Source organism: Neomonachus schauinslandi, chromosome 4 (assembly GCF_002201575.2).
Source record: "Neomonachus schauinslandi chromosome 4, ASM220157v2, whole genome shotgun sequence".
Taxonomy (NCBI): Eukaryota; Metazoa; Chordata; class Mammalia; order Carnivora; family Phocidae; genus Neomonachus; species Neomonachus schauinslandi.
The window spans coordinates 143,904,189-143,927,301 of NC_058406.1; the positions used below are offsets into that span (position 1 = coordinate 143,904,189).

The 23,113-nt window shown below is 36.3% G+C and overlaps 1 protein-coding gene across 2 annotated transcripts; it reads left to right on the forward strand.

The window, feature by feature from the left end:
* Positions 1 to 5,921: 5,921 nt before the first annotated feature.
* OTUD6B (OTU deubiquitinase 6B) lies at positions 5,922 to 22,892 on the forward strand. Of its 2 annotated transcripts, XM_021688225.1 has the most exons (7): positions 5,922 to 6,062; positions 6,712 to 6,863; positions 9,325 to 9,405; positions 13,967 to 14,279; positions 16,176 to 16,237; positions 19,294 to 19,400; positions 20,407 to 22,892. In XM_021688225.1, exons 1-7 carry the CDS (start codon positions 5,981 to 5,983, stop codon positions 20,489 to 20,491), a joined length of 882 nt encoding a protein of 293 aa, XP_021543900.1. In that variant the 5' UTR covers positions 5,922 to 5,980; the 3' UTR covers positions 20,492 to 22,892. The 2 variants fall into 2 exon arrangements, with proteins under 2 accessions (XP_021543900.1, XP_021543901.1); XM_021688226.1 differs by lacking the exons at positions 5,922 to 6,062; positions 6,712 to 6,863; positions 9,325 to 9,405 and adding an exon at positions 12,146 to 12,183.
* The last annotated feature ends 221 nt before the right edge of the window (positions 22,893 to 23,113 follow it).

A 23,113-nucleotide genomic window follows, 5' to 3' on the forward strand; every position in this document is an offset into this window, starting at 1 on the left:
TTGGTTTTGGCTCAGGTCATGCATGATCTCGGGGTTGTGGGATTGAGCCCTGCGTTGGGCTGTGCGCTCTATGGGGAGTCTGCTTGAGATTCTCTCTCCCTCTGCCCCTCCCCCTGCTCCTGCTTTCTCTCACTAAAATGAATCTTAAAAAACAAAACAAAACAAACCAAGGCCCAATTTCCTTCAGCAGTGTACTAACCCTTATGAGCTTTGCAGCTGGGTGTGTGACCCTTGAATATCAATCTCATTTCATAATTGGTTGCATGATATCACTTAATTATGCAGTCTGGTCAAACAAAAAACACAAACCCTCAATTTTTCTGTACTTTTTTGGCATATAGATTTATACCACCATTTAGTCTTTTTTGGAGTTCTTTGAAATTAATATTTGGGACAGATAGTCTAGATCTCAACCTGGCTCTGTTCCATATTGGGAACATTCTCCTCTTGCTGTACCAGACAAAACAGCAAAATAACAGCTGCTAGGAATCCAGACTTGCTGGCTCAGTGCCAACAGAAAGGAAAGAAGCAAAAACCATTGTGTTCATGGTGATCATGTACAAGTCTTTCAGGACCATTGCAGTGATCCTTAATTCTGTGGGAGTCATCAGTGTTGTACCCCCTCAAAGCTGCATTCTTTGGCTTTTCGTGTAAATACGGCTTCCCAATTCCAGTTGGAAATACTTAACATAAACGTTGAATTATAGTCCATATTCATGTTTTGCAGGTTACATATGTTAATTTGTTTTGTTAATTTGTAAAATTTATTAGTAAACCCCCGAATCAATACTTACGGTGCTTTCATGGGCATGTACATGTGCAGACGAATTTGTCATCTGCATTTATGGGCTCAGATGAAGTGAGACAAGGTGACAGTCTTGTCTCAGCTCTCATGCTGCAAACAAGTGCCCTTTTCATTATATAGTGTGTTTTTAGCATTTTTCTGCTTTTTCTTGGTGATTTTGCTGTTAAAATGATCCAAGAATACGGCTGGGTAGTGCTTGTTCCTAAGTACAAGAAGACTCTGATGTGCCTTACAGAGAAAATATGTTAGGTAAGATTTGTTCAGGCCATGTACTACAGTGCTGTTGGCTATGAGTTTAAAGTTGGTGAACCAACAACAGATATTAAAGTATCTTAAAACAAGGCTATGTATTGATCAGTTGATGAAAATAATGTGACCAGAGGTTCACGGGAACCTAATCCTATCCTTCCCCCAGATGCAATGATACAGTATTTGTTAATTCAGTGACTTTATAGAAATAACTACTAGTAACAAGAATCAACTATGTTGCAGTGAACTACAAATTAGAATATTTAGAACAACGGGTGTGCCATTATATTTTTAAAAGTTTTAAAATTACAAATTAAAAACAATTTTGGTACAAAGATAAAAGCCCCATACTGCATATTACTCATCGCCAAGTATAGGGTTGACAATAGTGTGCATTGTTTTTGATGTTAAATTCAACTGGAACTATAAATCTCAAATCTTCTATTCCTCTGTAATACCTACCCATCAAATACAGGTGTCCCTTATGGTTTAATCTCCTTTCCTTTTCCCTTCTATTTCTTATCATCCTTTCCAGGGTGATTTCTCATGGCCTCAAATACCATCTTCAAATAAAAAAACTCAAACCTAAATTTCCAATCTTGACATCTCTTCTGGCTCTAGACCTGAGTTTCCAAATACCTGTCTGACTTATCCACAAATTTTCCTGTCACAAATCATGATCAGTATGTTACAAACAAAACTCATTTTTCCCCTCCATAAGCCATTCTTTTCTGCGTATGTACCTTAACTGAAGTAATGAGCTTTCTTCCTTATCATATAAACCAGAAGTTTATCCTCACAACAATCTTCTAAGTAGGTGCTGTAGTGTGGATGAGGTAGGATTACATAGATGACAAAATTACAGCCTTGAAATCAGATTTGGTTCTGATATTTACTATGCGGCCTTAAGCCAATTACTTTTTGAGCCTCACTTTCATGGTTAATAGACACAGTGAAGATTTTTTCTACTTTAAAGTGTGTTATGTATCCAGACTGGCAGCATCAACACATGGGCGCTTTTAAGAAATACAGAATCTCAGCTTTACCCCAAATGTTGTATTATTATCTGCATCTTAATGTATCTTCAGGCAACTGGTTTGCAAATTCTAGCCCATCCTTACTAATACAAGAATGTTATCACCTTCAGGGGAGTACAACATTGGAGAATCCAAGTAAGTCCTGTCTGTAATTTACTAGAGCTGCTGTTCCAATTATTGCTAATATTCCTATTTATCATTTGTCACCAATTCTAGTTAATGAAGGCCTTTTACAGCTTTTATAATCTTTGATTTCCTCCAAAAACCTTGAACTCTCTGCACATGACTTGAATTTAAATCCACCGCAAGGTTATCTTGTTCACTAGAGAGACCTATTATATTATTATTTGAGAGGCTCATTCTTTATTTACTATTTTAAGTTGTACTCCTTCAACATTTCTTAATTTGGATTGTTCAACTTGAAATTTTCCTTGTGTCCTAACTTTATAAATTTTCAAGACAGAAGGAAAACAGAAGTACCAATCTTGCCCTGAAATATTTGGAAAATGTGACTTCCAATTCAAATGCAAAAACTTTTATACAATAACACTGCTTCGGCAAAACTGTTTCTAGATTCTAATACTATTTAACACTTATTAAGCATTCATAATGTACAATGCATTATGTTCAGTGAGAAAGTTTATAGAGGGGCTTAATATATTTTATAATCTAATCCCATGATGCTATTAACCTGAGTACATTTCTAACAAGCTCCCAGGCAATGCTGATATTGCTTTTCTGAGGACCATAATTTCAATATAAAAACCATACCGCAAGAAATATTATATGAGGTCTAAGAAAGAGACGAAACCTGTGTATGTGAATGTGGGGGCTGTGGTGCTGAGAAAAGACTTTGGCTTCTCCTTCTTTGAAAATGAGCTTTTAGAACTTAAGTTAAAACTCATTTGGGAGAAATCTGTCACCAAGATGTTAATTGTGGCACTTAAAGAGCTTATATTGGAGAATATCCACTACTTAGGATTGGAAGGTAACAAAATTTACAAACTCCTAAGTCTATCTTAGGTGCATATTCCATTCTTCACCTGTTTTCATTCCCTGTTCCCTGCCTTTTGTACACCCATTCCATAACATATAATGTATAACATCCTTATTGTAGCATTTCCTAAATTATAAGTGTTCGTTACAATTTTCTCTTTGACCCAAGTTGAGAACATTCCAAAATTCCAAGAATATGATTTTTCAGCTTTTAAACTTAGTTTCTAGGCTTTCTTGCAATGTAGTCATTTGTGCAATGTGCTCATAAATTAAAGTTCTCTCTGTATCCTAGCACAAGATCATTTAGAAATGTTTCAGGATAGTTTGAAAAGAATGCAAATGAAGTAGCAAAGTAATACATATTATACACACATTCACACCCCTCCTAATTAATTTATCCCTTTTCATTTACTTTACTAAAGACTGTAAGTGAAGTCAGTCTCCAATATATGTATTGCCACATGTATTTGAATTAAGAATTACTTTATTTTAGAATGCACTTAAAAACTATATATACAGCAGTAAAACTACCACTCACATCAAGATATTGAACATTTTACAGATGAATGCCATGTTATTTACCACATGAAGCTTCTTAAATGCCAAATCCTACACTGTTTTATACTTTGTTATAGCTTAAATTCTGATAAAAAAAAAATGGGTGTGGAGGTACCATGGGGGAAAAAAAGAATTCTCATAAAAATGTTGCTCCCTATTTCAATTTCTATGCCTTAACAGTTTTCATTATCTTTAAACTCCTTTATCCTTTGTTTTATACAAATGTGAACCTCCAGGTTCAGAGACTGATTTTTGACCCAATTTGAATCTTTTTAACAGGGATATTTAGCCTGTTTATGAGTGTGATCTGTTAATCTATTTTATGCTAATTTTAATGTTTCCTTGCTGTTTTTGTTCTTTCACCATTTCCTCTCCAATTTTATCTGAAACACTTATCTCAATGTCAAATTTACTTAGAATGAACTACTACATGAAGTGGTTACTACTGATTTTCCTTAGGCAAGATGTATATAAAACAAGGTTTTCATCTACCACCTCCCCAGTCAGGGATTTGGAAATTTTCTTTACACTGTCAGCATTAAGATTATAAACAAACCTGTTACTTTCCCCACCCTCTACAATTAAAAATAAAGGACACAATACTGTAACAATTTCCCATTTTATGAGATTAACACTTGGAATGCCTTTACTCTAGGTGTCCTGTCCACCACAGTAACAAAGCCCTTTTATTTGTTTAGCTGAAGAGCATGCATATCTTTAGCCACATTACATACTAAAAACAGTACTTACTTATTGTCTACATTGAACATTTAGCACATCTTTTCGGTTTAAAACAAGACAAACTGAAATTTTAGACCCAACTCAAGAATTTATCTTTGCATTTAGTTTTATAACCCTACATATAACAATTTAATCTTTAATGATACTTAACTAGCTTTAATGCTTACCCGCCATTTTTTTTTAATACAATTGCCTCACTACTCTTGTTTTTGTGCGCTGCAGTAACAGCATTTAGCAAATTTTTCAAGAATGGTATTTGGCTGATATACTTTCTTAACCCCTGCATATCTAGGAATGTCTGCCAGTTGCCTTCATTTAGAAACGATAACTTGGCAGGATATGTAACTCTTAGTTCAAAATCATTTTCCCTTAAAACTGTAGATACTGCCCCCTTGCCTTTCGGCATTTACAGTTGCAAGAGAAAAATCGCATCAGTCTGACTTTTACCCCTTTACAGGTAACCTGCTTTCTCTGAATACTTGGGAGAATTTTTTTCTTTATCCTTCCAGTTTAAAAATGTCACTAGGATATGTCTAGGTGTTGCTTTCTTTTCGTTGTTTTACTGGTACTCTATGAACTTTTTCTATTTGCAGATTTAGTTCGTTTTTCGAATCTGGAATATTTTCTTCAATTAGGTCCTTATTGTTTCAGCTTCATTTGCTTTCCCGTTTCAGGCATTCCTATTATGTGTAGATTGTATCTCCTGGACCGATCCTGTAGATTTCTCTTCTTCTCTTATATTTATTTTTCCTTTTTTTCTGCAGGTTTCTCTTGTTTTGCATTTACTTCGGTAATTCGATTTTGTGACCGATCAGGCTTGCACATTTCTGTTAGCGCTCTCTCCTTGATACTTTCCAAGCGCTCTGACATCAGCCTCTTTATCAATGAGCATAGATCTTTAAGCTCCTGTATTATATGATGATCAAACCTTACTCTCTCTTCGGTTTCCACTGCTATATCCGTTTCAAGAGGCGGCATTTTAGCTGTTTCTTCCGAACTCAGGTATTAACGACCTTTAAAACAATAAACAAAACTTAATTCTCTACCGCTTGACCGAGTCAGCCCAAAGATTCCCATTGGTAATTATTAACAGGTTTATTGAAATGTTCTCTTCTTGCTTACCTTTCAAACAACTCTTGTTGGCAATGGGACCAAAAGTAAAGATTAAAGGCAGCCTTCCGAAGCCCCTTACAAAAGAAAATGAACGTCCAAAATGGTTCCCGCACGTCATCACTGCACGCCTCACGTCAGAGCCAATAGCCTGATGCTTAGCTTTATTGCTGCGGAGCTATAGCGCGCTAGCCAATCGGGAGGCAGCAAACTCCAGCGACCCAAGCCACACCCCCACGCATTGTCGCGCTCCTCCCCCGCCGCCCCGCCTCATCAGAGCGGGGTCATGGGAGTGCGCATGCGTCCATCCCATCTCCTGACCCTTGGGTCCAATGACTCGGCTTAGATCCGGTACCGCCTCGAAGGCGGGACTGGGTCCCAGCCACGGCCAATGGAACCCCAGGTGAAGGTTGAGGGGTGGAAAGTGCCTGGTAGTCGGTGATGCAGGTTTCTACCAGCGCATGTGCAGGGCCACCTGGTCGTCATGGAGGCAATCTTGGCGGAGGAGCTTGATGAGGAGGAGCAGCTGGTGAGAAGGCATCGCAAAGAGAAGAAAGAGTTGCAAGGTGACGAGGGAATGGGAACCTAGAAATCTCTCGGATCCAGGAAAGGGCGCGTGGCGGGTCGGTTCCAGGGAATCTCGAGAGGCTTCTGATCTGCATCCTCTAGACTTTCCCAAAGTAGCCAGTGGCCTCACCTCTCCTAATCCCCTGCCCCGGTGGTCCCTTAATCCGCCAGATTTTTAGAAGCTTCCTTTTCTCAGGTCCACCGCGTCCCCACTACCCCACGCCACAGCCGGTGCTGGTGTCTGAGAATTTCGTGTTGGGCCCAGATTGTTCTCCCCTTCCCGTCTCCCTTTCCTGTTCCTAATCAGTTACTGATACTGGGCGCTAATGGACGCGTTTTGAAATACCTCAGTTTTGAGGACTCAGAAGGGATGCTTGAGAGATTTAAAACTCAGAGTCATTTTTTTCCCCCTCCTCCTATCACACCAAACAGACGTATGTTTTTGTTAATGAGGTTTTTTTGTTTGTTTTGTCTCTCCTTCATCTGGGTTCTTCTCTGTAAATGTCTGATTGTTATGTAATTACTCTTCTTGGCTTACATCATTACTTGTCTACACACTTCTCCTCTTATCATCCCCTTATTGCCCCTATTTGTCATTTCCTCTTAATCTCTGGGTTGTTAACTTAATGATTTTTGGTGGATTTTCAGCCAAAATTCAGGGTATGAAGAATGCTGTTCCCAAGAATGACAAAAAGAGAAGGAAGCAACTCATTGAAGATGTTGCTAAGTTGGAAGCAGAAATGGAACAGAAACATAAAGAAGAACTGGAGCAAGTGAAGCTGAATTCTAAGGAAAGTAAAGTATGTGAAGTGTTGTTTCTTTTTGCCTACAGCTTTTGAAAGCAACTGTCCACCTCTAATAAACTGTTCGCTATATGAAATCATAAAATTAGAGGGAAAGGAAGTCACAAAATCATGCTCACGCATCACCTTTCATTAATATTTCTGTGACCAGGTTTACTTGGTAATGTGTAAGGGAGGTCAGCAAAAAAAGTACACTTCAACTATGTACTTGCCCCCAAAATGAACATAATGATAAAGTGGACCAGAGGAAGCTTCACCAAGTGGAAGTTGGAAGATCAGACTTCTAGCCCCAGAATTGCCATTAAATAGTATTGTAACTTTGGTAAAGTTACTTAAACTTCCTGAGCATAAAATTCTGCACATATAGTATGATACAAATACTTCTGCTGTTTAAGCACAAGATTCTGTAAGAATCAAGTGGGACAGCAAATATGAAATCATGTTCAGGTTATAAAATGTGCTTTATGAACAAGTTGTAATGAATGAAAATTTACTTTTGTTTCCTGGGTAAATTAGAGCATACTGTCATCGTTTTAACTAATACTTATTTTATCATTGTAGCTAATAGATATTGTGTGTGCCAAACACTTTAACATATGTGCATTATTCTCATGTAATTTTCATAGTAACACACTATGAGGTATTACCCATGAAGTAAATGTAGATAATTCCATTTTTCAAGACAGAAATAGACTCAGGGATTAAGAATTTCCTTCTAAATTCATACCAGCTATTAAATGCCAAAGCCAGAATTCAAAATCAGGACTGTCTTACTCCAAGATGTGAATCAGAATTCTGTTATGACTTAGTGTGGTATGGTAGTTTATCACATGATTTTGGATATCAAGGATCACAGGCTCCATAATCTTACTCCATTTTTGATAGAAAGTTCTTATGGCTGTACAAAATTTTATCTACCATAACTTAGTTTTACTTGGTTTATTTTTGGTCTGCTGTTGACAAGAAAACAGCTTGTCTGTACTGATTTACAGTGGTCTTTATATGAAACATAATCTCATCTTCTTTAGCCTTATTAGCTAGTCGTTAAGATCCTGGCCTTCCATGACTTAACATATTTTATTTCCAAGTGGCAAGGTGTGATGCTCCAGTTGTTTGTGTTGTCACAATCATGGTATTCCTGATTATCTCCCCATCTTTTCTATTAGTGAGATAGTTTTATTTGCTCTCCAATTTTCAATTTTGAGATTTCTTTCCTAGGTTTCCAAGGACAAAAATGTTTGATTCTTAAGCTACATATTGTTCAACTGTTAAAATACAAACTCCCATTTTACTTTGACCTATTATCTTTTTCATTAACTTAAGCTTGTTTTATTTCTGGACACTATCTGAATTCTCATGTCATTTCTTTCCAGATGCTTCTCTGTATCTTGCCTCTTGTCAGTATGGCAGTTTGTAGATTTTAGCAGATTCCTCTGAAAAATATAAGGATACTAATTTTATTAAAGTTGATATAACCACTCTCTGAAGTCTTAGTTTGGTTTTGATATTTTGATAATTTGGTTATAGCCTTGGAGCTTGCTATCTCTTGTTGTGAGAGGCCTCTATATGCTTTATGCATGTGTCCTACTAAAAACTAGTTTAAGTTACATTTGCAGTAATAAAATACTAGTACTAATCCTGATCGTTAGTCTAGCATCTTTCTTCTTACTTCAGCAAACACATGATAGCCATTTGATGATTAAGATTTGTTGTGATATCTAAATAATACATTAACTTTTCTACCTGTAGTTATCAGTTTGTAGATGGGAGAGGATAGAGAAAGCTCAACAGTGTTCATCAGGTTCTGGCTAATTGAGATGGGAAAAGGCCTTTCCTGCCGCATTTGAGATTATGAAGGCGGTAATGAATCCAGCACAAGACCTTATTTTTTCTTTTTTTAAGATTTTATTTATTTATTTAAGAAAGAGAGAGAGCACGAGCGTGGGCATCATGCACACAGAGGGAGGAGCAGGCAGACTCCCCGCTGAGTGTGGAACCTGGTATCATGACCTGAGCCAAAATCAAGAGGCTGACACTTAACTAACAGCCACTCAGGCACCTCAACACAGGATCTTATATATCCTATAAGTACTCTCAGCATTTAGAGAAGGGAAGGGTGAACTGCTGAATGAGTTGACACTATAATTATAGGACGTATTTAGATTAACGGAATAGGAATTTCAAGGAAGGAAAGCCCGCAGGGATGAGCGTTATCTTTGGAGAGCTCTAAGGAAACTTTTGGGAATCTGGTGAATTCTCCCTTAAAAATAGAAAAAGGAGACAAAGCCACTTCATGTAATATTGTACCTAGTGCTGTTATTCAAATTTGAATTGTTGTATTACACATACCTGTGATTTTCTTTTTTTGTGTGATTTTCAATAATTTAATAATCTAATACTTTGAATAATAACTTAAAAGTATTTTTCATTAACTTGGTAATGCTTTTGTTTCCTTCAGATAGATTCTGTTGCTGTTAACATTTCAAACTTGGTTCTTGAGAATCAGCCACCTCGGATATCAAAAGCACAAAAGAGACGGGTATGAATGTCATGTCACCAAGTAATTAAGTTAGTGCTATATGCTTATTACTATCTTAGGTGTTGTATACGTAAACGAAGGGAATAGGAAAAAAAATGATGGAATTTCATGTCAAATACCTGAACTAACATTTATTAAACACTTAGTATGTGCCAGATACAATGCTAGGCTTATAGATTATATGAAATCTCATTTAGTCCTGATTATAATCCTGTGAAGTAGATTCTTATCCTCATTTTGAAGAGAAGAAAATAGGTCTAAACAGTATAAAATAACATGTACAGTTTCTGGGTCTCATAGAGAGTAGGGATAGGAAGGGAGTGTGCAAAGGATATTTACTTAATAATTTAGAATCGTCACATTGTGGGCCTAGGTGATTCTCTTTTGGTTAAAAACTGGTGTTAAGTGGTGAAACAAGGATTTGAATCTAGAAATTAAGCAAGATACACAGGTGTACAGAATTCTCAGGATTATGCAGGTATCTACGTGATGGTTAGTTGCAGTGAAAATTCAGAGAAGGAAAAGTTCATTTGTGCCAAGTATTATATAATGAGTTGGAATTTTAAGAAAGTACAGTTAATTAGATAGGATATTTGAGTAGGAGAAACCTCATGCATAAAAATAAATGTGGGCATGAAATTTTGCATCATCAGAGAGCTATAAGGAAACTGATTTGTTGGAAGTAGTGAGTTCATGAAATCAAAGTTATGGGAATGAAATTAGATAGGTAAGGGCTGTTCACTTGGAAAAAGAAAAAGGGGTTTAAATCTAGTATGTTTAGTCTCAAATACTGTTTTATTAACATTTGACGTTTTATAGTATTTAAGTGTTTGTTTTTAAGCTAATTTAGCATTTTGTAATTTAGTAGTACATAATTTAATAGGGCATGGTATTTGGTGTCAGACATGTGAAGGTTTTAATATCCCACTTACTATTGTAGCTTTGGGTAAGATTCTTAACTTTTTTAAACCTCAGTTTCATATGTACAAAATGGGGTAAATAATACCTACTTTATAGAGTTATTGTAAATATTAAATAATGTACCATTTCCAAAGCCCTAACACAAGGCCTGGAGAACCAGTGGGTCAGCACATGGTAGTATTGTTTACTGTGTTCAGTCCTGCATAGTGTGCCTCTTAGAAATTCAACCCAAGACCGTATCTTTTTTGTTGTTGTTTGAAAGTTGATTAAGTTGCAAGTTGTCAGACATTTCTCATACTTATGTAAGATTTTATTTTCTTGAGTAAATATTATGTTTGTGAATTCCATAGAATCACGAAACTTAAATTTTGTAGTATCTTGGAGGTTATCTATTTTAACTCCCTACTTATATGTGTTCTTTTTGTGAGAGCCTTATAGTTGTCATCTAGCTTCTATAGATCAAAAGCAAAGGTCAGAATTTTTGCTTGGCAGGAGCATAACAAAATACTTGTTGGAATTACCTCTACTTAGTAATTGATACATCTTAAGAGTAGCCTATTTAATTCTGGAAAACCTAGGTCCCAACCCCTTCCTGTCTTTATCAAATCTTACTCATCCCCAGCTGGACCCTTAGGCAACAAAACAAATAAAAAATTAAACTCCCTTACTTTTCTCAAACATCTTGTTACTTTTCTCCTAAAATTCTGCGTAGCTGAAATGCATACCTTTTCAACTATACCCTCAAAAAATTTAGTACCTTTATAGTCAGCTGCTTAAACACTTGGCAAGAAAACACCCTAGAAGTAATGCCAGAAATTTTTTATTGCTTTGTTATATTAATAGTATTAATAGGATTCTAGAACTGAAAACACTTGAAAGTTTATAGTATATATGAAAATGAAACCTAAACTTTTTTTTTCCGGCCAAAGACACCAAGGAATGAAAAGCCAATAAATTAATTGTGTTTATCTTTGGGAGAGATGCAATTCTGTCTTAGAAGAAAACTGACAGAACTTTATGAAGATTTATTATTGGAATATTGTAGAGTAAATCTCTAATTTTAAATCTAGAAAAACACAGGGAATATTTTTTTAATTCAGCAGGCTTCAATGGAAGAAGCTTTTTGGTATGCTGGGAAGAGCCCAAAGTAGAACTTAGAAGAATTGGGTTCCAAAAATAGGAAATTTGGGAGCTGGAATGAGATCTAGTTCAATTTCTTTATTTTACAAATGAGAGAGCCCAGTTGCCTTAGTGGCAAACTGAGTTTGATACAAACCCAGGACTAGTACCCGGCTCTTAAGATTTCTCTTCAGAGATGATTTTGCTACATTACTATATTGAAATGACTCTGGTTTTACTGACAATATATTTGTGAGTTAATTGCTGTTTTTATCTTAAATATATGTTTTCGTTAGACTTAATTGTTGCCATTCTGTCTCTAGCACTAGGGCTATAGCAACCACAGTGCCTAGCGCCATTGGGAAACTATCCATGGCTGGGAAAAGAATCCAGTGAATTTCCCCCCTTGTGCCCTGGAAAGAAAACACAATTGCTGTGTAACATTGAAGCAGAGCTTGAGGGCAAAAGTGAAATGCTTGTATTAGTATTTTAGAGGGTTAAATGGTTTTGCAGACAGTATAAAATTCCACTCATCTAGTAACTACCATATAACATCATTAACTCCAGCTCCCATCTGCTCCAACTTTTATTCTGATTTAGGTGCCTGGATAGAAGGAGTGCTCTGTGTTGTCCTTGGTCCCAATCTGCTTCTAAACCAGCTGTATGGCCTTTGGAAATCTTTCTGCGTGCTGTTTCCTCAGAGGAAAGTGAGGGGTTTTGGATTAGATGATATCCAAGGTGCTTATCCTCCCTCTCCCCTCTGAAAATGTTTTTTAGACTTTCAAAACGTAACAGTGCCATCTTGTGTTTTAAGGTTTTTATGCTGCTGTGATACATAGTTGTAGGTATGCAGTGAAATAAATTTGTTCATGTTACTTCTGGCATGGTTGGATTCGGGTGGAATAAACTTAAATAGGTGTATGTTTTATTAGGGAGATAATACTGTTTTTTATTCAGGTAATTTACAAATCACTTTAGGTTCCAGCATGGCACATAACAGGCAAGTAGTTCAAGTGTGTGACATTAAGTTGAAATTTGCCTTTCCATTAATTTCTTCTGCCCCAAGGAGGAATGAGAGCTAGGGACACGAAAATCTTTACTTTTTCCTTCTTTTTCTTGGTTTACCAAATCCTTCACTGTAATTTGCTACCAATATCAGGATTTGTGGAATTTAACTTAACTATTTTTATTCTCTTAAATTGAAAAGGATTCATGATCGGTATATAAGTAAAACATATTCATGATGGAGAATTAGAAAGATGCAGAAAAGTGTGCACGTGTGCACACACAAAACAAAACTTACTTTGTAAACAAAAGCCAGACTTTTAAATACAGAGAACAAACTGGTGGTTGCTAGAGGGGAGTTGGATGGGAGGATAGGTGAAGGGGGGAAACAACTTATTTTGTAATCCTATGATCCAGAGAAAAGCACTGTATTTTGTGTATATCTCTCTAATTTTTAAACTATGTATGCATAGATTTAACATATATTAACAATATACATACCTTTTCTGCCCCCAACCTCATTTCTTGACATGTTTCTATGGTACTCTAGCTATATGAACCGTGTTCAGCTATGAAACATAGAGTGCTTTTGGCTTTGATACTTGCTGGTATAACTGTCGGGTTTTTTTTTTTTTCTCATTTTCCCCAGCCTTCCCATTCTACTTCCTATCCATCCTTCATGTCACAGATCTCATTGCCCTATCCCTACACCATCCTTGCATATGTTGCCATAGGAAGAGCTCTTATGACATTTGAATAAGGAAAAGCATGTTGCAGAATGTAATGTGATATCATTTTTTGTCAAAATATTTTTTTCCATACTTTTTTATGAGTATGTCTATATTTGTTAAAATGCTTAGGAAAAAAATCACCAGACCTCTAGAGCAGGCATTGAAATTGGCCGTGGTCCTTAGGGGAACTTCAGTCTATCTGTAATATTTTAATTTTTTATAAGAAGATTTTTTTTATCTGTGCTTTAGTAAACGTTGTGTGTGTGTGTGTACACACAGAGTTTTTTTCTTTAGGCTAGATAAATAGAATTCCCGTACCCTTCTAAAGGCTTTGCCATCTTGATGCCTCACTGGTGATTTAACATGTTAATGCCCCAGTAGTTGAGTGATAAGTTAAAAAGCTTGGATTAGCTTGGCATAAATATGATAATGATGTTGCTTTAAGGCCTAGGATAACTCAGTCTTAAGGCAGTACTTTGAAATCAGTAAGTAGAGTTTTTAGAAACTTGTCATGTAGTTTTTAAACAGACTTCAAAGAAAAATTTGAAGGCTTTTTTTGGTCCTAATACAGAGCTTGGTGTTGGGTACATGTAGATCAGAAAGATAGTTGCCCTTAAAGGAGTTCATAGTATAGAACATTCTGTAAGTGATGAGATCATCAATATGATAATGCTTGTGGGAGAAGGAAGATGGCAGAAAGCTTTGAGTCTTACATTTCTATCCCCTAAATAAATGTGAAATAGTCCTAATTATTGTAAATTAACTTTCCTGTATTCTCATCCTAGGACAAAAAAGCTGCATTGGAAAAGGAGCGGGAAGAAAGGATAGCTGAAGCTGAAATTGAGAACTTATCTGGAGCTAGACACCTAGAAAGTGAAAAACTGGCTCAAATACTGGCAGCTAGACAGTTGGAAATTAAACAGATTCCATCTGATGGCCATTGTATGTATAGAGCCATTGAAGATCAGCTGGAACAACGGAAATGCCCCTTGACTGTGGCTGCCTTGAGAAGTCAAACTGCTGAGTATATACAAGGCCATGTGGAAGACTTTCTGCCATTTTTAACAAATCCTAATACAGGAGATATGTATACTCCAGGTAATTTATTTTTCTTCACTATGTCTTTTTCTTTTTTTTTCCTACTATGTCTTGTTGCTGCTGTTAAATAAAACGATTCCTGGGATTGAGAATAAGAAAAACCCGTGATAGTCTTTATGGAGGGAAAAAAAAATCTCAAAATTTAGGCAGAATTATTTTTTATAATTTTAATAGTTACTAGTTCATTTTGCTTTAAGATCTTTTAAGTACTTGACCATTTTGTGGTTTAGTGTTTCATTTAAGATAAAAATGGGAATAGGATTATTATTACTGAAAAAAATTGTGGTTTATAAGTTCACATGTCACAAATTTGGGCATAGAGGGAGGTAAGCTTTGACTAGTCTATGGAAGTATAGGGCCCAAAGACCATAAGCAGAATGATTGGGAAAGCTAAATCCTACTTTTATCCTGTACACTGGGAGATTTAATTTTCTCAATAAGCCGTAATATTTAGGAAAAATTTGATTTTGCCAAACCAAAAACAAATAAGTTAATAACCTGCCTTATTATTCTTTATAATACCTTTGGTAATTAAGGTAAGATATTTATGGAGAGGTGTAAAGAAATGCACAACTAGCAAGTAAAGGAGAGAGCAGGTGAAAATCTGAGAGTTTGGGGGGGGAGTCAGGGATAGAACAGAGGAAAGTTAGTCCTTAAGGGAAGTTGCAGGTGTGGTAGTATCCTTTGGGAGCAAGTCATATGGCCAGGATGGGTTGGAGAAGAGAAGGTTAAGGTTGGCTTTCCTTTAATGGAGTCCCCAACTCTGCTAGTTGCAGGGCAGTGGAAAAGAGGTGGCAACTCAGCATGCTGAATTTAAAAAAAGATAAAAGACTTAATTTCTTACTCATTCTGCCAATATTTATTGAGGGCCACTATGTGCCAGGGACTATTCTAGGCACTATTTTGAGCATTGGAGATATAGCAGTGGATGAGACAAACCCACAGGACATATTTTCTATAGATGCCCTTAATTCTTTTTTTTTAATTTTTTTTTTTAAAGATTTTATTTATTCATTTGAGACACAGAGATACAGAGAGAGAGAGAGCATGAGCAGTGGGAGAGGCAGAGGGAGAGGGAGAAGCAGACTCCCCACTGAGCCAGGAGCCCGATGTGGGACTCGATCCCAGGACCCTGGGATCATGACCTGAGCTGAAGGCAGACGCTTAACCATCTGAGCCACCCAGGTGCCCGATGCCCTTAATTCTTTTCCCTTCCTCTAAACAGGGAGGGTATTCGTTTCCCATTTTAACTTCCTATATAAAAGTGTGTATGCTCAAGATGTGCCATTAAACTGCAGTTAGGTCTTTGCCTACTCTCATGACTGATCCAGGAAGCCCTTTCTTTGGCTAGAACTGATACTGAAGCAAATAAGGCAAATGCCTTCGAGATAACAAGTGCAGGCACTCTGGTGCTGTTTCTGGGAAAGGAATTTCAGGTCATTTCTACTTTTACCCTAATTCTCTTCTCACATTTCTTATGGGGTCTTAGAGTAGACCTGATTTTATAAAGGCTGCACTGTTTTAATTGTTCTGCGTATTTTTTCAGATGGAGGTCTGGGCTTTAAAATATGTGTCAAGGTAGTGAATATGGTGGTAATATGGGGGTTGCCTGGGTAAACAGAAGAATAGCCTTGCTATGTAGTTAAGGTGCCTGGGCTTCAGGCTGAGGGAGAGAAGCAGAAATGAATTGCTTTGCTCTCAGATGGAGAGGTGGTTGAAAGTTGGAGCAAGTTAAGTTTGGATATGGGAAGTGTATTAAATTCTAGAGAGTGCAGGTAGAGGGAGAAGTAAGTTCACAACTTGAGTAATGATCAGGAATTGTGGGAGCTATAAAAGGGATCTTGTAACATGAGTTATGAAAATTATTAAGTGCTATCTCCTCATTTTTCTCTACAGAAGAGTTTAGAAAGTACTGTGATGATATTGTCAACACAGCTGCATGGGGAGGTCAGCTTGAGGTAAGTTTGTAATTATTCATGGTATTTGTGGCTTGTTAAATTTAATTTCTAAATCCCATATGTAGTATTCAGACATATTTTGCAGCTGATCCTAGTTTCTGAGTATCCCTTTTCTTAATGTATTTGCTATTTCTTTACTGATGAAGCATTGAAATAGGGAGTTAACATTCTTAGGCCTTTGATTTAAGTATGTATCTTTGGGAAGTAAAGCAGTATTTCATTTTATTTTTTTTAAGATTTTATTTATTTATTTGACAGAGACAGTGAGAGAGGGAACACAAGCAGGGGGAGTGGGAAAGGGAGAAGCAGGCTTTCCACTGAGCAGGGAGCCCGATGTGGGGCTCAATCCCAGGACCCTGGGATCATGACCTGAGCCGAAGGCAGACGCTTAACGACTGAGCCACCCAGGCGCCCCAGCAGTATTTCATTTTAAATAGCCCAGTGTTTGATCTCTGGGTTGGTGAGGCTAATCTTGTACCTGTGTGTTTCCGTTTGTGATGCTGCTCCTGGCAATATATTTGATTTTCTGGACTTAAGAAAGGAGGATTTTATTCAAGAACAGTAAAATTTACCCTAGTGGTTCAGATGATGAAAATCACTATTGTAAAGTAACATGTCCATTACATTAGAAATAGAAAACAGTATTTTTATGTGAAATTATGGGCCAAATCCTACCACAATACATTACAGTTGGAATTCTAGTTGATACTGACTGCAAAGCAGTATCTGCTGCATTAAAATTCACATGTAGGAAAACAGTATGTTCAGTCACTTGTAGGGAATTACCAGAATTTTTTTTAAAGCTTTAATTATCTTATTGTTAACTTTGTTTCATTAAACAAAATAAACCACCTAGTTGGTCCAAGTGGTGATGGGGCAGCCTGGAGTATTTGAAAGTCAGGGGATGAGAGAGAAAGTCCTGGGTTTGGGTCCTGGCTTTCCCTCCACGTCTCAGTTTTGTGATCTTGGAGTCAGCCAGCCTCCTGAGCTCGAGTTTCCTGATTAAATGCGGGTGTGTACTTGGTAGGTCATTTGTGGACATTAAATAAGACAGGTAGTACATTCATAGCACTCCGTAAGCTGAAGTTCCAGCTGGATGAATCTAGCGTGTAATTAATACTAACTATGTAGTGATGGTTAGTCATCTTGAATAGTTTGTGGCTTGAAGTATTTCACTTCAAGAACTGTATTTTTGGGGCGCCTGGGTGGCTCAGATGGTTAAGCATCTGCCTTCGGCTCAGGTCATGACCCCAGAGTCCTGGGATCGAGTCCCGCATCGGGCTCCCTGCTCCGCGGGAAGTCTGCTTCTCCCTCTGCCTCTCTCTCTCTCTCTCATGAATAAATAAAATCTTAAAAAAAAAAAAAAAAAAAACTAAAAAAAAAAAAAAAAGAACTGTATTTTTGGAAGAAATGGCGTGAATGCTTCTTCAAAATCTTTCTCTCAGTAGTGCTATATTTGTACCTCTTCTGAACCACCAGAGGGAACTATGTCCATTCATTTTGTATGCCTCTCCCGGGCCTCTGAAACTCAGGAAATGTTCATAGCAGCTTTGTGACTACATTAGGAGTAAAGATGCTTGAACTTTGAGAAATCACATAGGATTAAGTTTGCTGTTGTGCAGCATAGAATTTTTTCCATATTCTTGAAGTAATTTCTTACCTTTGTTAAACCTTCCTAAAAGGACCATGTTCTAGGCAGAATGTTCTTATAATCGGGTAAATATATAGATGAGGGCACCATGAGTGAGGCCTGTTAAATGATTAATTTATGAACTTGGACTCCAGAGTCACACTGACTCAGTTCAGTTGCAGGTCATTTTATTTCCTTGTGCTTGACTACAGAGAGGCACCTTAACCATTCTCTGCTTCAGAGATCTTTAAAATGTGTAACAGTAGTAGCACCTATCCCATAGGGTTATTGTGAGGATTGCACGAATTAATACACGTAAAGTGCCTTAGTGTGCTTGGTCATAGTAAATCTAAACAATGTTACTACTAATACTTATTATTCACTATTATTCATCTGACTTTAAGCTCTAATTTTATATGAAATTAACATTAGGGGCGCCTGGGTGGCTCAGTTGGTTAAGCGACTGCTTTCGGCTCAGGTCATGATCCTGGAGTCCCTGGATCGAGTCCCGCATCGGGCTCCCTGCTCGGCGGGGAGCCTGCTTCTCCCTCTGACCCTCCCCCCTTTCATGTGCTCTCTCTCTCTCATTCTCTCTGTCTCAAATAAATAAATAAAATCTTTAAAAAAAAAAAAAAAAAAAAGAAAGAAATTAACATTAGGTATTAATCAGATGGAAATTCCATGAAAGGATAGTACAGTTCTTAAACATAACTCATTCTAGTCATGCCTTTAAAATTATGAAGCAGTGGTTATCAACACTGGTACATTAGAATCATCAGAAAAGGGACGCCTGGGTGGCTCAGTTGGTTAAGCGTCTGCCTTCGGCTCAGGTCATGATCCCAAGGTCCTGGGATCAAGTCCTGCATCGGACTCCCTGCTCCGCGGGGAGCCTGCTTCTCCCTCTGCCTCTGTCTCTTTCTGTCTCTCATGAATAAATAAAATTAAAAAAAAAAAAAAAAGAATCATCAGAAAAGCTTTAAAAAATTAAGCAAACCTCCTAATCTTCCCTGTTCTTTCTCTCCTTCCTCCCAGCCCTTCCCAAATTGTAATTGATTTGGTCGGGTGTCTGAGCAATAGTATTTTTAAAAACTAGCAATTTTCATGCAATATTCAAAAATAGAGAGATAGTATAATGAGTCCAATCTACCCCTGTCCTCACTTCATTAACTATGGTACTGCTATTTCTAAAAAGCTGTCGCGTAGCCAGGACTTGAAACTTCTGCATTTGGTTTAATAAATACTATATTTGTTTTTTCAACAAATATGTATTAAGTGTCCACTATGTGGCAGGCTCTTGGTGTCCAGTGAGGAACAGAATAGATCCATGCTGGATGATGATTGCCCTATTCATGCATACTCAGTAGTTTATGATTTGAATAAGACTTACCTTTTTATTTTCCTTACTAACACATTTTCTTTCCTTTAGCTAAGAGCTTTGTCTCACATTTTGCAAATGCCAATAGAGATAATACAGGCAGATTCTCCTCCTATTGTAGTTGGTGAAGAATATCCAAAAACCCCATTAATACTTGTGTAAGTACCTGGAAATTTCTACTGTTACATTTTTCATATTTAAGACAAAAAGAGTTATTCAAAGATTTTAGGTTGTGTATGTTGATTAATCAGAAAAAAAATCTATCTTCAGCTGCATTAATTATGCTATTTTATGTTAAAGGCAATTATAGAATTAGAAAGCGTTGTCAATATATGATTTAGATAATTGTTTAAGAACCTCTAGTGGTTTATTTTTGTGTATGAGTTAAGAATAAAGTCATTTCTAAAGGTGACACATTTTAGCATTAGTTTTCATATTGTCCTGGTTTCACATGAATGACGCTAAGTTTCAACAAGTGTAAAAGCTGAAATACATTCACGTTGCCTAATTGTTTATTCCTTAGAGATTTTTTCTTTTTTTTTTTAAAGATTTTATTTATTTATTTGACAGAGATAGAGACAGCGAGAGAGGGAACACAAGCAGGGGGAGCGGGAGAGGGAGAAGCAGGCTCTCCGCGGAGCAGGGAGCCCGCTGCGATGAGGGGCTTGGTCCCAGGACCCTGGGATCATGACCTGAGCTGAAAGCAGACACTTAACAACTGAGCCACTCGGGCGCCCAGAGATTGTTTCTTTATATTGTAAAAATACTTTACCTGAATGAGAATTCTCTGAAACACAGCATGGAGAGTTTTCTATTGGCTTTAGTGTTTATTACCCAAACCTACGAAGATAGTCATTAATGGCTTAAATTTAGGTAAAAATTTAAGCTTATTGAGCACTCAGCATTTCAGTATTTCCCTTTACCCCCCAATGATTGTATACTCCCTGATTTAAACTCATTTATAGAGTTATTGAACCAGATTTTACTGACTGCTGATGCTTTTCAAATGTTGGTGTACTTTTAAGTAATATGTCAATGAAGTCTTTGAATGATACCCCTGTGGAGTGATTCATTCAGAGTGTTTGGTTTTATATACATAATAAACATTTATATACAATGAATTACTTTCGTCTAAACTACTCATTTCTCCTTTTCTCATTTCAGATATATGAGACATGCATACGGCTTAGGAGAACATTACAATTCTGTTACCCAGTTGGTGAACACAGCTACTGAAAATTGCAGCTAGTTTACAAAATGTTGCATAATTATGTTTTAGTACAGTGTGCCGATCTGACTATTCTTACAAGTGCTGGATTGTTCTAACCTTACTGAAAAACACAACTACCTTAAATCAGTTTTATGGCAAAGCTACTAACACAGATTTTTAAAAAATGTGTCAGAGATAAACTTTAACCAGTGTTCCCTTATTGGTATTTTAGAGTCCATTGTGGAGAACATCATTTACAGACCAAGATAGTACCCTATTTGCTTAGATTTTTATTAATATAAGGTCCTGAACATTCTGTTCTGCACTGAAAATAAAAAATTTTTCTCCTTATTACTAAAAGCTTTCAGTAACCATTTTAATGTAACTCTTCTTGAAGAAATGAAACGATTCGGTCTCTTTGTCTTGAAAATATGTGGTAATGGTGATGGCAAATTTAATTAATGCTTATAAATGAATCTGATTTCAGTAACCTTGGTACTGATGGGATTAGTACTATGAAGCTTTTTATATAAGCCCGTCAAAGTGTAGCTAAAAAGCTTGCTTTAATAACTAAAAATTTTAAAATATTAATTCACATGGGAATCAGTTAAGTTTAAGAAATGAGACAAATTCATAGGTAAATAGGTGTTCCCTATCAGATCAGACCTCTAAAGAATTACAGATTAGCCTTTTATTTGTGTGCAAATAAAGACCTGTCAGATTACTGTCTCTCTAATTTACTTGTTACTCCTTGCTGTTTCTTAAACTTCCAAATGGAATTACGACCACCAGTTTTTTTTTTTTACAAAAGTTTTTTAGTGTCTTTATTTTTTAATTTTATTTTTATTTTTTATTTTTGAAGTAATCTCTCTGCCCAGCATGGGGCTTGAACTCATGATCCTGAGATAAAGAGTCCCATGCCCTACTGACTGAGCCAGCCAGGAGCTCCAGTACCATCATTTCTTGATCATCTTTATAACTACAAATTTTTATATTCTTGGTTATATTTTCTTCATCCTCACTTAGCTGCTTTGTTTTCTGTGCAGCCTTTTCCACTAAGAAACAGTTTGTGGCCTCTCTTGTTCTTACCTTGTACAAACGGAAGGAGTAGCAATGTAAAAGGGTCTAAGGCCAACTTGACTTCAAATTCTTCCTCATTTCCAATTTGTCTTACAAGACCTTTCTTTTTGTTTCATTCTCTAGGATTAGAAGAAAGCCTTTGTTATTTTAGTTAGCCTTATTAATGACACCTTTCCTTTAATTCAGATATTTGAGAATGTTTGTGTTACATGTAGGGATAAAGTTGAAAGCCGCTGTTTGGGAGCTATGACTGTATAGTAAAGTCAGTATACAATACTTTGTGAAGTGAATGATTTATCTGGCTCTGATTTCAGGTTACTCTTAACCCTGTTCTCCCTAAGAAGACAGTCTCCATGTATAGAAACATGTCTCATTGATAATTTGTTACGTAACTAAGTATTATGAAAATGAGTCCTTTTTGGTTTGATCTAGTTTTTCCAAATTAGGAATGAGTATTAAGATTTAGCATCAAGTTCATAGTATTTGAATTTTTCCTCCATGAATGCACTAATTTTTTTAAGTAAATATTGGGTTTTATAATACTAAAAACGAGTGTCAGCCTCACATGCCCAGCTGGTGACAATGTGGGAAGCTGGTAGGGACTGTGGTTAGATAGAACAAGTAAGTACTACATGAAGGTATTCCAGTTCAAAAGGTGAAAAACCATTCTGTTTGCCAAACAAAATATGTTCTGAAGGCTGACTGTTTTGGAATCCTTGATCTCAAATTTTTGGGGCCTGAAATTTATAAAAGTTAAATTATAAAATTGCTAAATGTCTTGCCTTTATTATGAAGTAATCTGTTACTTTAAAATCAAAAGATAAGCATTGAGAAGTAATAAAACAAATATCATGAAACCTAGTTATTACAAATGCCATCTATATTTAAAATAACTTATTGGTAGCTATTTTTTTCTAATAAGATGAATGGAATTTTCTTGATTATAGTTTTATTTTTATTATTTTTTATTTTTAAATGTCCAATATGGTTATGAGTAAGATTTGTGTGGTCAGCTTCTGTTTTTTTCATAAAACTTCAGATAATCATTTTAGCTGTAACCAAATATTGAAGTCTTTAAAAAATGGCAGATGTTAATTTAAAAACAGCATATACTAATTTAGTTTGCTGTGTGATTATGGTCTAATGGAAGTTTCATAAGCTTTCTTTTCTCCTAACTCAGAAAAGTATATTTCAGAGTTTTGGAATATGTCCTTAGCCAAGAATTTTATCCACTTAACATATGTTTACAAACTTATATAAAGCAAAAAAGAATGTATAACTATAGTGAGCAATATAGTTTTGCTCCTATTATCTGATGTTTGCCAAAAGAAGAATAAAAGATGTATGAATTAAATCAACAGTTTAAATTGTTATTCTTAATTGTTCTTCTCAAATTGTTTTAGAATTTTATCCAGCCTATATTTTGTCCTTACATATAATTGAGAATAATAGTCACTGATTCTTGCTTTAAGGGATTTGGAATAAATATATTAAGCATAGCATTATGTCTCAGACAGAATAGAGGGAGATAACGTGATAGGCATTTAAGCTGTGGCTCTTAGAAATCAGGTTGAAGCTTAA

Coding starts and splice junctions, on each gene's coding strand:
- OTUD6B (XM_021688225.1), top strand. CDS start 5,981: ATGGAGGCAATCTTGGCGGAGGAGCTTGATGAGGAGGAGCAGCTGGTG. Junction 6,864..9,324: donor TGAATTCTAAGGAAAGTAAA/GTATGTGAAGTG, acceptor TGTTTCCTTCAG/ATAGATTCTGTTGCTGTTAA. Junction 16,238..19,293: donor CATGGGGAGGTCAGCTTGAG/GTAAGTTTGTAA, acceptor TCTTTCCTTTAG/CTAAGAGCTTTGTCTCACAT.